Raw genomic sequence first — 16,706 nt, forward strand, 5'->3', positions numbered from 1 at the left:
AATAGAGTTTGAAAGACCTCATTAATGCAACCTGCATCCTAGCTAAACAGGAGTTAACATTTGGTGGTAACGATGAGCGTGTAGCTCTTCTAAAAGTGGCATATATGTAGAACGATTACATGGTTTTGCTGAGAAAGATGAAAGGTTAGCTAGACATTTGGACACATCCACTGTGTTTTCTGGCTTGTCAAATAGAACACAGAACGATCTAATTGAAGCAATCCTCTCCATTGAGGCGGAGAGATTTTTTTTTTTTTTTTAAAGTAAAGGAAAATAAGGAGGACTTTTACTAAAAGGGCGTAGGTTTGCATAGGGACGGTAGGGACATAACACTACCAACTTTTCAGCATGCTAAAATTGTCCCCACCAACTTTTAAGCAACCTTACCTTTTTTGCATGATATAATGTTCAGTTATATAGAGAATTTAGATCTTTCAATAGTTCCGTATGTTGTAAGGATAGAATTGACCCTACCATTATTAAGTGAATTATTTTCACTATGTTTATGTTTGCTAATAAAAACCAGACATTTATTCAGGAAGTTTTCAAAATGTTTCTTTAGTATTTTTTGAAAACAAAGGTTTGAATTGAACAGTGTATCATCTAAACCAATGCACGTAAAAGTTATTATCAGTAGATAAGGATTTATTTTGCATTGATCATTTTGCCAATTAATTAATTAGGTTCATATACATTAGAAATGTGGCCCTTTGCCCCCTTGGTCCAATTAATGTCCCGTCCCCAGCAAAAAGTGTACCTACATGCAGGTTATGCTGTTATATCGTCCCTACGAATGTTGAGACAAAACCTATGCCCTTCCAAAGTAACGCCGATTTTTGTGGTGAAGGACAGGCGCAAGACCACAAACAGTTTTCATTTCAATCTTATTAAAAAAATTTTTTTAAAAAAGAGCTTGGACCAAGAAAAATACAATAGAATATTTAAAAACTAAATTTTGGCCTTAAATAAAATATTATTTTTCTTTTCACACTTTTTGTTTAGCAATCTGTAATAAATTGATTAAAGTTTCAGAATTAAAAGTTTTAAAAACAACTGAATATTTCACTAAAGGTCAGAATTGAATTCTGTGGTTTTGTACACCACTCTTTACTCTCATTTATGTTGCATTAATTATAGAATGGTGACGGCCAACACATTGAGGGTGTAGAGCAAATGCATGTTATTTTCTTACTTTTACGTATCGATAATATGTACCGTGTGTGCCTGTTTTGTGAAGAATGCTGATGAGATATGAAATAACCAGTAGCCAATTGAATAAGCTACCCTTTTTGGTTTATATATTTGGAAATCTGACACTAAAGGAGTCAGTGCCTCACCAACCATGAACCTCACCGCACGTCACTGATATATATATATTAGAGCTGTCCCGACTAGTCGACATAGTCGACGTCATCGATGACGTAAATCCGTCGACGAGCACAACATCCCGCCGACGGTTAATGAAGGGTTAAAAAAATATGTGCGTGGAAAGTTAGAATGTCGGATGCTCTGTTTGCAAGCGGGGAAAGCGGCACAAAGCCAAAAAAAAGCGCACCAGAGTGTCCAAAACATTGACTTATTTCAAAGAAACTAAGGAGAGTATACTCTTCTGTCCTGTCTCTTCAGTGCCAAGCTTGGCTGCACGTCGGCCGTGAGTAAACACCTCAAGCGCCTTCACGCAGTTTGTAAATTTTTTTTTTTCTCTATTTTTTGTACACCAGAGGGTGCTGTCGCCTTACTAAATAATAATGTTTCATTGACAATGGGCCTATAAGTGCTATTAGTATTGTTCTTAATGCTAATTGAAAGGTTTATTTCATGTTATGGGTTTATTTTATGGTATAGAAAATTATATAGGGTTAAAAGGTCATAAATATATACAGTATATACAGTGATTGCACTCAAGGGAGAGATTGTCAATGATAAGGTAATAAGGTAAAGTCAATTCATATAGGCAATTCATTGATATATAAATAAGGTTTAAAAGGAAAAAGGTGAAAAGTTTTTGTTAATTTCTAATTGTGTTGCTTTATTTGTGCGCACCGTAGCTCTTACAGTGTGTTTACATCAAGAATGGAATAAAAGTTGTAAACCATCAGTTTAAGAGACCATCTTTTCAATCGGGATGCTACACTAGTTAATTCTATCAGCATATGAACTCATTGTTTATTTGTGATTTATTATTGTTATTTACGTGTTTATTTGTACTTTAATAAATGATTTGAGTGTTCCAATATGTTTTTTGTGAATTGATAAGCGTCAACAAAAATTTCATTGCTAAATTAGTAAAAAAAAAAATAAAAATAATAATAATAATAATAACTAGGCCTGCAAGCAGGACTGAACGGGCCCTCGCAATCTAGCGCAACTCGGACGTCATGCAACTCAGACAGTGTGCAGGTCAGGGTGGTGGCAGATCGTCCTCTCTAATCATCTCATTAGAACCTAACATGCGCGAAAGTTGCCTCTTTATATTCACACACCTAAGAGATAAAAACCCCTATTGGACAGAGGACTACAAAAAAGGAGCGAATAAAGGGTCATCACAGCAACAGACAGAGACATGTGGACATGGGCCGTAAAATAAGTATTTTAAAAGGTCTTGAAACTACAATGACCAACCTGAAAAGAACTGGACATATATTTTTAAAAATGAGTGACTTTCTATTGCCACTAGTTGGCGCTGTAGGGTTGATGCAAATGACCCCTACAGGACCCTTCAGACTATGACTCAACAAGCACGATATGTTTGGCGCAGATATGTTGTAGAAGTTATGACTGTTCAAAACTTGTGGTGAGACGAAATGGCTTCAGTCATTTTTACTTCTCCTGTTGGACCCTTCTGCTTCAACCAAACCTCAGTATTTTTCATCAGGCACCTGAACACATGTCTTAAGGCTCCCCTGATGCAGGTTTGAGGTGAATAGATTTTTTTTCCTTGGAGGAGGAGCCTGTTTCGTAAAAAAGGCATTTCCTGTTCCCACTACGGGGCACTAGGCCTAATGAGTAATATTTCAATGCACTCGTGTGAAGGGTGGGATGCCGCATATACATGCCAGATATGAAAAAGATTGAAGGAGCTATTAGTCCTTTACTGAATTTGTCATTTTGCCGAAAAAATGGCCGACTTTGGCACCACGCCCAGGTCAGACCCATGAATGAAAACGCACCATTTTGAAAAGTTTACATTTCATATGTCTCCTGAATTGTCTAACCAATTTTGAAGATGATCCAACTGATTCCCTCTGTGACAAGGTCTCAAATGTGCACCCTGTTAATTGATAAAAATTTCACATTCGATCCAAAATACCCGATTTCCTGTTGGGTTTGGAATATGGGTGCAAGAGACTTTTTGGAGCAGTTTTGCACAAGGTATCGACTCCCCAAATTTCATTGCTCTACGTTAAAAAAACCTAATAGGAAACGCCTTTTTTAAAAATTCAAGGGGGCGCCACTGAGCCATTTTGTTACATTTTTTTTGTAACGTTGCAAGATTATCGAAATCCACACAAAGCCGCATGTATGTGCAAAATTTGGTGAGTTTTCGTGCATGTCCAGGCCTCCAAATGTAAACTGTACTAGAAATGGACAGAAATTTCACATTCGATCCAAAATACCCGATTTTCTGTTGGATTTGGAATATGGGTGCAAGAGGCTTTTTTGAGCAGTTAGGCATAAGGTATCTACTCCCCAAATTTCATTGCTCTACGTTGAAAAAACCCAATAGGAAAGGCCTTTTTTAAAACTCCTTTCTGTCGCCACTAGTTGGCACTGTAGAGTTGATGCAAATGACCCCTACAGGACCCTTCAGGGTATGACTCTCAACAAGCATGGGAAGTTTGGCGCAGATATGTTGTATATCTGCTGAGTTATGACTGTTCAAAGTATTTTGCGAGACAAATTGTTGACGATCATTTTCACTTTCATGTTTGGACCCCTCCGCTTCAACGAAACCTCAATATTTTTCATCAGGCACCTGAACACAGGTCTTAAGGCTCCCCTGATGCAGGTTTGAGGTCAACAGATTTTTTTCCCTTGGAGGAGGAACCTGTCTCGTAAAAAAAGGCATTTCCTGTTCTCACTAGGGGGCGCTAGGCCTAATGGGTAATATTTCAATGCAGTCGTGTTCAGGCTGGGATACCGCATATACATGGCAGATATGAAAAAGATTGAAAGTTGTGTCAAGGAATTATTAGCCATTTACTGAATTCGGTGTTTTGCCGAAAAAATGGCCGACTTTGGCACCACGCCCAGGTCAGACCCGTGAATGAAAACACACCATTTTAGAAACTTAAGATCTCATATGTCTCCTGAACAGTCTCACCAATTTTGAAGATGATCCAACTAACTCCCTCGGTGAAAAGGTCTCAAATGTGCACCCTGTAAATCGATAAAAATTTCATATTCGATCCAAAATAACCGATTTCCTGTTGGGTTTGGAATATGGGTGCCAATGCTTTTTTGAAGCGGTTTTAGACAAGGTATAGACTCCCCAAATTTCATTGCTCTACGCTGACAAACCCTAATGTTATAGGCCAATTTTAAAATTTCAAGGGGGCGCCACTGAGCCATTTTGTTACATTTTTTTGCAACGTTGTTAAATTATCGAAATTTACAATTTTCCGCACGTATGTGCAAATTTTGGTGACTTTTCGCGCATGTTCAGGCCTCCAAATTGGCCGTTTTCATTTGCCCTGAAAAAAATAAAAAATAAAAAAATAAAAAATCCTTTGCAAAACAATAGGGCCTTCGCACGCCTAGTGCTCGGGCCCTAATAATTATTAGATTAGTCGACTAATCGTAAAAATCGTCGGCTGACTAATCGGGAGAAAATTAGTCGTTTGGGACAGCCCTAACATATATATATATATATATATATATATGAAATATGTATATATATAATATGTATATATATGTGTGTGTGTATACATATTAAAAAAAAAATTGTCGTCTCGCCCACCCGGGCAGTATGGTCTTTCCTTTCAAGCTTGGCTCCTCTACCAGAGGCCTGGGAGCTTGAGGGCTCTGCGCAGGATCTGAGCTGTCCCTAGGATTGCGCTCTTCTGAATGGAGACGTCGGACATTGTTCCTGGTATCAGTTGGAGCCATGCACCCAACTTGGGGGTTACTGCCCCTAGTGTCCCGGTCACTAATGGCACCACTGTTGCCTTCACTCCCCACATTTTCTCCAACTCTTCCTTCAACCCTTGATATTTCTCCAGCTTTTCGTTTCCTTTTTTTCCTGATGTTGCTATCACTCGGGATTGCTACATCTATCACCACTGCTGTCTTCTGATATTTATCCACCACCACTACGTCAGGCTGGTTGGCCATCACCACTTTGTCTGTCTGGATCTGGAAGTCCCACAGGATCTTGGCTCGGTGGTTCTCGACCACCTTTGGAGGTGTTGCCCACCTCGACTCTGGGGTCTCCAGGCCGTACTCGGCACAGATGTTCCTGTACACTATGCCTGCTACCTGGTTATGTCGTTCCATATATACCTTGCCTGCCAGCATCTTACACCCTCCTGTGATGTGCTGGACTGTCTCAGGGGCCTCTTTGCATAGCCTGCACCTGGGTTCCTGTCTGGTTGATAGACCCCGGCCTCTATTGATCTTGCGTTTAGGGCCTATTCTTGAGCTGCCATGATCAGTGCCTCTGTGCTGTCTTTCAGTCCGGCCTTTTCCAGTCACTGGTATGTTTGTCCCATATCAGCCACCCCCTCAATTTGTCGGTGGTACATACCATGCAGGGGGTTGTCCTTCAATGATAGCTCCTCAGGGTCCTCCTCCTTACTGGGCTTCTGTTGCCTGAGGCATTCGCCGAGCAGCTCATCACTATTTCCCTTTCCGCTTTGTGTAGAGCCTCAGGATGCTGGACTTGGGGTGAAACCCTCCGTGCATTGTAAGGAGTTTCCAAGTCTTGATGTCGATAGCCTGCATCTCTTCCAGTGGCCAGGATACGATGCCAGCAGGGTATTTGATTACTGGTAGTGCATAGCTGTTAATGGCCTGAATCTTATTCTTGCCATTTAACTGACTCTTGAGGATCTGCCTCACTCTCTGTAAGTATTTGGTTGTGGCAGACCTCCTAGTTGCTTCCTCTTTGTTCCCATTTGCCTGTCGGATCCCCAGGTATTTGTAACTGTCCTGCACATCTGTTATGTTGCCTTCAGGTAGTTCAGCCCCTTCAGTTGAGATTACCTTCCCTCTTCTGGATACCATTCGCCCACACTTATCTAGTCCGAATGACATTCCGATGTCATTGCTGTATATTCTCGTGAGGTAAATCAGGGAGTCCATGTCACGCTTGTTCTTGACATGCAGTTGACTGATGGTTATTCCACTTTGGAACTGGTACCCGAAACCACTCTTGGTGATGATCTGGCTGAGGGGGTTTAGGCCTATGCAGAGCTGCAGGGGAGACAGAGCATCTCCTTGGTAGATACTGCATTTGATGCTCACATGTGCAACTGGCTTTGAGTTGGCTTCTAGAGTTGTCTTCTACATCCCCATTGAGTTCTGGAGGAAGGTGCTTTGTGTCCTGTTGATGCTATACAGCTTCAAGCATTCCAGTATCCATGTGTGTGGCATTGAGTCATAGGCTTTCTTGTAGGTTGGTGCTCCTGGCCTTGCAGTCTCTGGACTGCCTTGTCTCTGGTGACTGCCCTGTCCTTGGCGCTATGCTCCCCCCCTGGTGTAATTGCCAATCCCTTTCTGTGCCCTGTCAATGTAGTGCTCCATGTGCCTGCTCATTTTAGCTGCTATGATACCTGATAGGAGCTTCCATGTGGTGCGGAGGCAGGTTATAGGCAGGTAGTTGGTTGGTACTGTTCCCTTCTGCGGGTCCTTCATGATGAGGACTGTCCGACCTTGGGTTAGCCACTCTGGGTGGGTCCCTGACTTCAGCAGCTGGTTCATTCGTGCTGCAAGGCGTTCATGGAGTGCAGTTAGCTTCTTAAGCCAGTAGGTATGAATCTTGTCGGGGCCTGGAGCTGTCCAGTTCTTCATTTTGGACAGTCTCATTTGGATGTCAGGTGTTGTGATGACGACATCGGTCTTCTCCTGGGATGTTGCGATGTTCTGACTGCAGGTCTGCCAGCCATTGGGCGTTAGTGTTGTGAGAAGCCTTTTTTTCCCAGATACTCTTCCAGTATTGTTCAGTCTCAGCCCTGGGTGGGTCTGCTGTGGTCTTACTACCCTGCCACTGAGAGTAGACCTTTGCTGGATTCTTGGAGAACATAATGTTTATTCTTCTGGCCTCTACTTCTTTTGTGTACCTCTTTAAGCGGCTAGCAAGGGCTGTGAGCCTTTGCTAAGCAGTCTCCAGTGCCTCAGCTGTGGACAGCTTGCTGCATTTCCTGGGCAGTTTTTTTCTTAGGTTTCACACCTTTGTTCAGCTGTGTTCGGAGGCTAACCTTTCTCCTTGTTGCAATAATTTTTGCCTCTAGCCATCGTTTCCATGGAGGCTCTTTCCGGCTACTGGCGCTGTTTATTTTGTAGCCAAGTGACACTAGGATGACTGATGCTGCTGCATATATCAACTGATTGGTCTCTGTGATGTTTACCGTGGGGATGTACAGCAGTGCTGTGTTTACATCCTCCAGTAAAGATTCTCATGGTACTTTGTTTGTTAGCCTTGGCAGGCAGGAGGTAGTCGAGTTCCCCCAGTACTTCATGATCTTCTCTCTCAGGTCTGCTGCTCTCTCATTTTCTTCCGCTGCTCTTGGGGCTTGGTACCCAATCTCGATGTTGGGGGTAATGATGAAACCACCTCCCACTTGACCTGTCGTCCTGGCTCCCCCTTGCCGTAGCATCTTTGCACCTCGGATGAGACACATTGTGCCTCATTAATCTCTAACTGTGATAGCAAGTTCTTCTTGCGGATATTAGAACACGGAGCTAGTAGTTGTTTCTTGGTCAGTGTGGATGTGGGATTTCGAAGTAACCATTCTTCCCACATTGTCTGCATGTACCCTCTTTCGCATGGGTTGCTGCTGTAGTAGCACTCCATTAACACCCTGTTCTACGTCCTGCTCCATCTGTGTCTTGTTCCAGTAGCCCACCTGACATCAGGTTGTCCTTGTCCCCCAACACCTGACACGAATCTTGTTAACCCTAGTGCTAACAGCTGTGACAAAAAAACACACCCTCATTCACCAGACATGCTGCCTCTAGAAGCCAGAAAAGTGCAGGCTAGTGTGCTCTTTGCTTTCGCCAATAGAACTTTCGAATTCGGCGGTGGTGTTTCAATGAAAAAAACATTTCGGACTCAATTCGAAACCAAATTTTGTTATTACATTTCGGCCGAATTGTCTATGTCACCGAATGCTATAAAATGGGCAAGCACCACAATAGTTCCAAAGTTAGAGAAATGTTTCTGGTAATGCATATGACAGAATTTTGTATTTTTATTAAAGAGAGAATACAATTTAACGATCTTTGTTCAAAAACATACACTCCCCGTGAAATTGTCATGAAGCAATTATGTCGCCATAAACACATTCATACAAATTCAAACTTTGTACCAGATTTTAAGCAGATTTATTTCGTTTGTGAAATTGAACATTTTTGAATTGTAGTAAATAGGAGTTGGCTCAGTTTTGTTGCCACCTTCCAGTGGCAATTGCTGGTACTGTAGGGTTTTAATTTTCCCACGCAGGAGGTTACCCTTTGTTTTTCACATGCATGCATGCCTTATTAAGTAAAGACCTTTTCACATATGCACTCTACTGTGAGATGATCCAGTTTCAATGTGGAAAGATGTCGTGTCTCCACTTGCCTGCATGGATACATTTGGATTTTCTGACGTAGTAGCATTTCAGGTAGAAAACGGCATGTCTTTTTGTTCTTAGATGAGAATTAGTTCTATGTATTTTTATTCTTCCACAAGAAAGCCACATTTTTACTCATTTTAAGGAGGAAGGGATTATAGCAGCCGTGAAAAGGGCTCTACTAGTTTCAGGGGGAACGTGGCGAGATTAATCCCATTCGTGAGTAAAGCCCTTTTTGAGTGTCCCAAAGCTCGGGTAACAGTAAGAAAGCACATTTATCAAGGCATTCTTCCATTTTCCTTATGCTGGTACTGGTGAATATGACCACCAAAATAGCAGGAGATCCAGCTGCCAGTATATCTCCTATTGGACGCACTTTCTGATGTCACTGCAGCGCCACTTTCAAATAGAACATGTGATTTATTTATTTATTTATTTTTTGTGGGGACACACAGATCACCCAGCACACTCCATTGCGTAGGAACCGACCCCTTGCCAAATACACAATAAACGGGTAAATCAACCGCATGCTTCATGTTGCAAAGTGAAGTGTGAAAGGGCCTTTAAGATGAAAACAGAAGAACCATTATCTTACACAGCACAGGAATAGTTCGCTAAAGGTAGGGTACCGAATTGGTTGTTTTGAAGTATTGTAAATAAAATCACTACACTTTATTGAGCCCTAAAAAGGGAGGTGCGCACCTTTCATTTTTCTGTCACCACATCATTGAGATCGATGCCATCACAGAGTGCTCACAACTCAAATTTAAACTTCTTCGAATTAAAAAAAAAAAAAAAAAGCTAAAACTTTGTATCCCGAGGCACCACTGTATTAAAAAAAAAAAAAAAACACACATGCTTTGAGGCTGGAGATAGAGTGAGAGGAATTTAGCTGCTAAAGGTTGAACTTCAGCAGGGACAAACTGATCTGACACGGCTGCTGGAACTTGGAAGGAGTCGCAGCAGTGGGGATGAACACGGGGTGAGACAGAAAAGAGCAAAGGGGCGAGTGAAGGAGTATGAGAGTAGACTTTCCCTCCTCTCGCTGGGTCTCATCTCCGCATGACAGCGTTGCTCACTCGACTTTCTAACATGGCCTGTTTAGCTGGGGACGAGACAGTGACATTTGCATCAGTTTACATAAACGCTGTGGTGATTAATAGCGCTTATTCATACATCAGTCTGAACATGTTAGTGAAGACCCACACACACACACACTCACTGAAAGAACTGGGATATGCTGTGGCACTTTCATTGTATAAAAGATAACAAACTCATTTATTACATGTTCATAAATTGACAGACATCACAACATACTTGCACGGGCGCTGTGATTGCTTGTCACACAGTTGCTAGGTACCACGAGAAAAGGCTACAAAAACAAACATGCTTTCACATACAAGAGGGGTCAATCCAGCAACAGATTAAAGCCATATTCTGTCATTTCAATGATTTCCTGTAAGAGAAAAACAAAGCGCAGGAGAGTGGCGAAGCTCATTATCGTTATCTTTTATTTCTTTATTTTTTTTTTTAAATTTATTTTGCTTACATCAAATAGAACAGACAAACATTGGCACATGCAAAGTCAACACTTTGTGGTGCTTGTCATTACCATCCAAATGCCATTGAACACAGACTGCTTATCTATTTTAGTACTCCAAACATGAAAATACTCTCAAATATTTACAAAAAAATATACGTACAACGCCCATCACTCAAATATAATCATCATGTGGGTTAGGCTTTTTTTTTTTTTTTTTTTTAAGTTGATTTCTGTAAAACAAAATACTGTATGTGGCAGAGTTCGCTGTTCAAGGTAATTTGATGTACTTGGAGCAATAGAGGCACAGAAGAAAATCACTTAGAAACAATACAGAAGAAAAATCAGATAATGGGAACCCCAAGAGAATATGGCTTTAATGACATTGTAAAAGAAAGAATCTTGAAAGCAGATCCACCGTCCTTAATGCCCTCGTCTACGCTGAGCCCTTTTAGTGGTCAGCTTGCTCTCCGGTCTGGTCTGCCGTTTCAATACCAACACGTGATGCAGTCGCAGCAGTCCACAGCACTGCTAGTCTCTGTCAAGTCTGGATGGAGGTGGGATGCGGTCCGCCATCCTATCGAGTGCTGCAAGAAATGCTGGGATACCTGCATTCCTCTCCTGTTCCTCTGGAGCTTCACTATTTTCTTTTCAATCACAAATGACAAACAAGCAGCATTCATCCTCCAGCACATCAGATCCTGAGGTTGTTGTAGTTCACGTAAGTCTTCTTGGTTGCTTGACCTAATGAAGAAGAGGAAAACAATTGACTGTGTGCATGTCAAAACAAAAGACAACCATTCATTTTCTTAATTGCCTATCCTTATTCGGATTATGGAGTGAAGTCAATTACCCGGTAGTCGGCTAGAACTTTTGACTCGCCTGTCCTCTGCCACCAGCAGACGACAAATGCTCAAAACAAAGCGACAGTCTTGATTTGACTTGACGAGTCAGAGAATAAAAAAAGACGTGGCATATCTGTATGAGTCATCAATATACTGTATACAGTGGTACCTCTACTTACGAAATTAATTGGTTCTGGAAGTAGTTTCTTAACTTGAAAATTCTGGAAGTAGAGACGCATTTTCCATGTAAATGACCTAATCCATTCTAAGCCCCCCAAAATTCAGACACAATTGTTTTATAATGCATAAAAATGCATTAGAACGTAACACATTTATATTACAATTAGATTATTGCACAATAAACATAAAATCTGAGTTGTAAATAATGTAAAAAAAAAAAAAAAACAAGAATAAAGAATCAAAGGTAATATACTCATGTAAAGCTGTCGGAACACGAGGGGTGAATGAACAGGACGCCGGGATAGACACATACACATACAGTGGAGGTGTCTCTTAGCCAATTGGATGCCAGGAATGGTAGGCAATAGCCAATTGCAGAGCAGCTATAAGCAGTGTTGTCAGTAATGCTTTACTAAGTAACGTGTTATTGTAATCTGATTACTTTCTTTCAGTAATGAGCAATCTAACGCGGTCATTTTTCCAAACCAGTAATCTGACTAAAGTTAGTTTCCTTAGTGTCTGTACGTTACTGTTTTGTTATTGCCTCATAATGTATGTAGAATGAAGAATATTGTAGTCATGTACGAAGATCATTTTGAATAGAAAATGTTAGAAAGGTTCCAACTACTCGTTCTTTTCATGATAACCTCTCATATTTATTTCCTGTTTGGTCTCGAGTCACACGCTAAGTGTTTTGGGACTGAGAAACGCATGAGGAACACGGGTGGACATTCGAGCCGACTGCAGCCACCTGTTGAGATGTACGAGGGAATGTTGATCTGTGTGCGTCCATGAATGAACGTGAGTGTTTTTCCTTCATTCTGGAGGGTTCCAGCGATAGGTTGGAGCCGCTACATGCCTGTTAAACGGCGGGTTGTCGGCTAGCATTGTTTGCATCATATTTGTGTTGCACATTTATGCCGTGAGGTGACGTGTTAGTTTAGCATCTTTGGGATGTGTCGTAAGTCTGATAAAGGGTTTAGTGGGAATAGTGTGGCTAAGTGGTAGTGTACTTGTTCCCCAACCAAGAGGTTGTGGGTTTGGTCTTTGCCTTTATTGTCCTGAAATATTTTTCTTTAACAGAGGTAATATTTTCCCATTGAGGCGTGTCTTAACCTGAAAATTCTGTATGAAGAGACGCTCTTAAGTAGAGATACCACTGTAATACCCTATCGCTTATATTGTTCGATGGATAAGCAGCTGACATTAAAATGTTTTTAAAAAATAATTAACAGAAAATGAATCATGTAAATATTAGAAAAACAAATCTAAAATAAAAAATAGAAATAGAATGGAAAGCCTTTTATTGTCGTTGTATAGAGTAGGAGATTTAAAGCTTCGCCATAACATGCATCACATGAAACAAAAGCAAAAGCACAATCAGGCTAATATAAAGAACACACGTTACAGTGTACACAGATTGGGAGTAAAGTGAATAAGTGACTAGCAGCAAGTGTTGAGGTCGTGGTAATATAACATTGCTTATATGACAATTTACAGTATTCTCACTAGGAGGCAGATGGCTGACTTGATATGATGGTCTAGATGACAGACAAAATGCAATCAATGAAATCAAGGATTGAATTAATGATCAATCAAGTTAATTGATACATGGTAGGCATAACGTATGTTACCTGAAGCACTGTTCAATTCATTCAGTTACTTTGTACTTCACTGCATTCTTTAAAAACATTCTCAATAGTATTTATTTAGCCACTGTATATTCGTGTTTTATTCCATTTTTATTCATCTTGTGTTCAGTCTTGAATGTTTGGGCATATGTTTTTTTATATATATATATATATATATATATAAGTGAACAGAGAAAGAAAATATTGAAAATAGGTTTTGATTTCATGAAACTAAAGGAAAAACACTGAATTACAATCTACAACCCTGGAAAAGATTACAATGCCTTGCAAAAGTATTCGGCCCCCTTGAACCTTGCAACCTTTCACCACATTTCAGGCTTCAAACATAAAGATATAAAATTTTAATTTTTTGTCAAGAATCAACAACAAGTGGGACACAAACGTGAAGTGGAACAAAATTTATTGGATAATTTAAACTTTTTTAACAAATAAAAAACTGAAAAGTGGGGCGTGCAATATTATTCGGCCCCCTTGCGTTAATACTTTGTAGCGCCACCTTTTGCTCCAATTACAGCTGCAAGTCGCTTGGGGTATGTTTCTATCAGTTTTGCACATCGAGAGACTGACATTCTTGCCCATTCTTCCTTGCAAAACAGCTCGAGCTCAGTGAGGTTGGATGGAGAGTGTTTGTGAACAGCAGTCTTCAGCTCTTTCCACAGATTCTCGATTGGATTCAGGTCTGGACTTTGACTTGGCCATTCTAACACCTGGATACGTTTATTTTTGAACCATTCCATTATAGATTTGGCTTTATGTTTTGGATCATTGTCCTGTTGGAAGATAAATCTCCGTCCCAGTCTCAGGTCTTGTGCAGATACCAACAGGTTTTCTTCCAGAATGTTCCTGTATTTGGCTGCATCCATCTTCCCGTCAATTTTAACCATCTTCCCTGTCCCTGCTGAAGAAAAGCAGGCCGAAACCATGATGCTGCCACCACCATGTTTGACAGTGGGGATGGTGTGTTCAGGGTAATGAGCTGTGTTGCTTTTACGCCAAACATATCGTTTTGCATTGTGGCCAAAAAGTTCAATTTTGGTTTCATCTGACCAGAGCACCTTCTTCCACATGTTTGGTGTGTCTCCCAGGTGGCTTGTGGCAAACTTTAAACGAGACTTTTTATGGATATCTTTGAGAAATGGCTTTCTTCTTGCCACTCTTCCATAAAGGCCAGATTTGTGCAGTGTACGACTGATTGTTTTCCTATGGACAGACTCTCCCACCTCAGCTGTAGATCTCTGCAGTTCATCCAGAGTGATCATGGGCCTCTTGGTTGCATCTCTGATCAGTTTTCTCCTTGTTTGAGAAGAAAGTTTGGAAGGACGGCCGGGTCTTGGTAGATTTGCAGTGGTCTGATGCTCCTTCCATTTCAATATGATGGCTTGCACAGTGCTCCTTGAGATGTTTAAAGCTTGGGAAATCTTTTTGTATCCAAATCCGGCTTTAAACTTCTCCACAACAGTATCTCGGACCTGCCTGGTGTGTTCCTTGGTTTTCATAATGCTCTCTGCACTTTAAACAGAACCCTGAGACTATCACAGAGCAGGTGCATTTATACGGAGACTTGATTACACACATTTGGATTCTATTTATCATCATCATCGGTCATTTAGGACAACAATGGATCATTCAGAGATCCTCACTGAACTTCTGGAGTGAGTTTGCTGCACTGAAAGTAAAGGGGCCGAATAATATTGCACGCCCCACTTTTCAGTTTTTTATTTGTTAAAAAAGTTTAAATTATCCAATAAATGTTGTTCCACTTCACGATTGTGTCCCACTTGTTGTTGATTCTTGACAAAAAAATTAAATTTCATATCTTTATGTTTGAAGCCTGAAATGTGGCGAAAGGTTGCAAGATTCAAGGGGGCCGAATACTTTTGCAAGGCACTGTATTAACGCTCCTTTCCAGAGAAATGTTTAAGTCTGCCAGCAATGTGCAGGCTGGGTGTGAATAATTTTTTGAAAGGATCTAATTGCGAAATTCCTGGCAGATGTTGTGATATTGATTCAATTCATGCCCCCCCCCAACAGAAAACAACAACAACAAAAAAGAACAAATATAAAATGAAAACACCCTTCAAATTTACTCGATAGTGTTCTGCTTTGGTATCAGACTATGTGGTTCATTGTTCATTCTTCTCACCAGCTGTGAGCAATCTCAAGCAATGTGTTCTGGGCCTGTGTATCAATTCCACTCCCAATGCCCCCATGTAAAGCCTTACTTTCTGTTTTAACGTTAACTAGCAATGAAAAGACAAACAAACAGTCGACAAGTAGGCACCGAACAAACGCTGGGCAAGCATTGTGCTCCCAGTGTAGATTGCCATGGAAACGTAGCAGAATCTAGCTGAGCGCCTGCGACGCCGCTGCAGCGTGTGCTTGTGTGTGCTCCTATGATGCCAAACTGTTAGCGGCTTCAAACGTTTAAGGTGCGTGGCTTGCATTTGAGGTCCCGCCGACTCGTCACGACTTGTTCGAGGTCAGATAAGGAAGTTTAAAGGTTTGGTAATCGTGTGGGGGACTTCATTTTTCATGTATAGGACTGTGCTCGCCACTCAGTCAGTCAGGCATCAAGCTCACATCTGTCATCAATTCCCAGCAAAATAGAAGACCCAAGTATCCTGCCTTAATTAAACACATTCCAATACATTTTCATTCTACTGCTTTAATGTTGCTATGGTAACTAACTCCCCTGGGCTTTGCAATTAAAGTCACACCATTCCTATACAGCATTTTGTAGTCTGGGGCTGCAAGTATAATGAATAAAACATCACATGTACGAGGGAGTTTTGCTAGTAACTACAGTGTATCACAAAAGTGAGTACATCCCTCACATTTCTGCAGATATTTAAGTATATCTTTTCATGGGACAACAATGACAAAATAACACTTTGACACAATTAAAAGTCGCCTGTGTGCAGATTACATAATAGAGTTAATTTATTTTCCCCTCAAAATAACTCAAAATATAGCCATTAATATCTAAAACCCTGGCAACAAAAGTGAGTACATCACAGAGAAACTAAGTACATCCCTAAATGTCCAAATTGAGCACTGCTTGTCATGTTCCCACCAAAATGTTATGTGAGTCGTTACAGGACAGTTGTCAGCATTGCTGCAGAGATTGAAAAGGTGGGGGATCAGCCTGTTAGTGCTCAGACCATATGTCGCACTCTACATCACATTGGTGTGCATGGCTGTCACCCCAGGAGGAAGCCTCTTCCGAAGACAGTACACAAGAAAGCCCGCAAACAGTTTGCTGAAGACATGTCAACAAAGGACATGGATTACTGGAACCATGTCCTATGGTCTGATAAGACGGGCGGGCTTTCTTGTGTACCGTCTTCAGAAGAGGCTTCCTCCTGGGGTGACAGCCATGCACACCAATTTGATGTAGAGTGCGGCGTATGGTCTGAGTACTAACAGGCTGACCCCCCACCTCTTCAATCTCTGCAGCAATGCTGACAGCACTCCTGTAACGAGTCACATAAGATTTTGGTGGGAACATGACAAGCAGTGCTCAATTTGGACATTTAGGGATGTACGTAGATTCTCTGTGATGTACTCACTTTTGTTGCCAGGATTTTAGATATTAATGGCTATATTTTGAGTTATTTGAGGGGAAAATAAATTAACTCTATTATATAAGCTGCACACAGACTACTTTTCATTGTGTCAAAGTGTCATTTTGTCAGTGTTGTCCCATGAAAAGATA

General features: G+C 41.0%; 1 protein-coding gene across 1 annotated transcript in view; it reads right to left on the bottom strand.

Moving 5' to 3' along the window:
* Window positions 1-6,493: 6,493 nt before the first annotated feature.
* The window catches only part of grm7 (glutamate metabotropic receptor 7), a 204,850-nt gene continuing 194,637 nt past the window's right edge, over window positions 6,494-16,706 (bottom strand). Inside the window, exon 10 of the mRNA XM_057830134.1 lies at window positions 6,494-11,058. Within this exon, the coding sequence (XP_057686117.1) occupies window positions 11,009-11,058 (50 nt within the window). The 3' untranslated portion in view covers window positions 6,494-11,008. The remainder of the gene's footprint in view (window positions 11,059-16,706) is intronic.

This window comes from Corythoichthys intestinalis, chromosome 2, assembly GCF_030265065.1.
Source record: "Corythoichthys intestinalis isolate RoL2023-P3 chromosome 2, ASM3026506v1, whole genome shotgun sequence".
Taxonomy (NCBI): Eukaryota; Metazoa; Chordata; class Actinopteri; order Syngnathiformes; family Syngnathidae; genus Corythoichthys; species Corythoichthys intestinalis.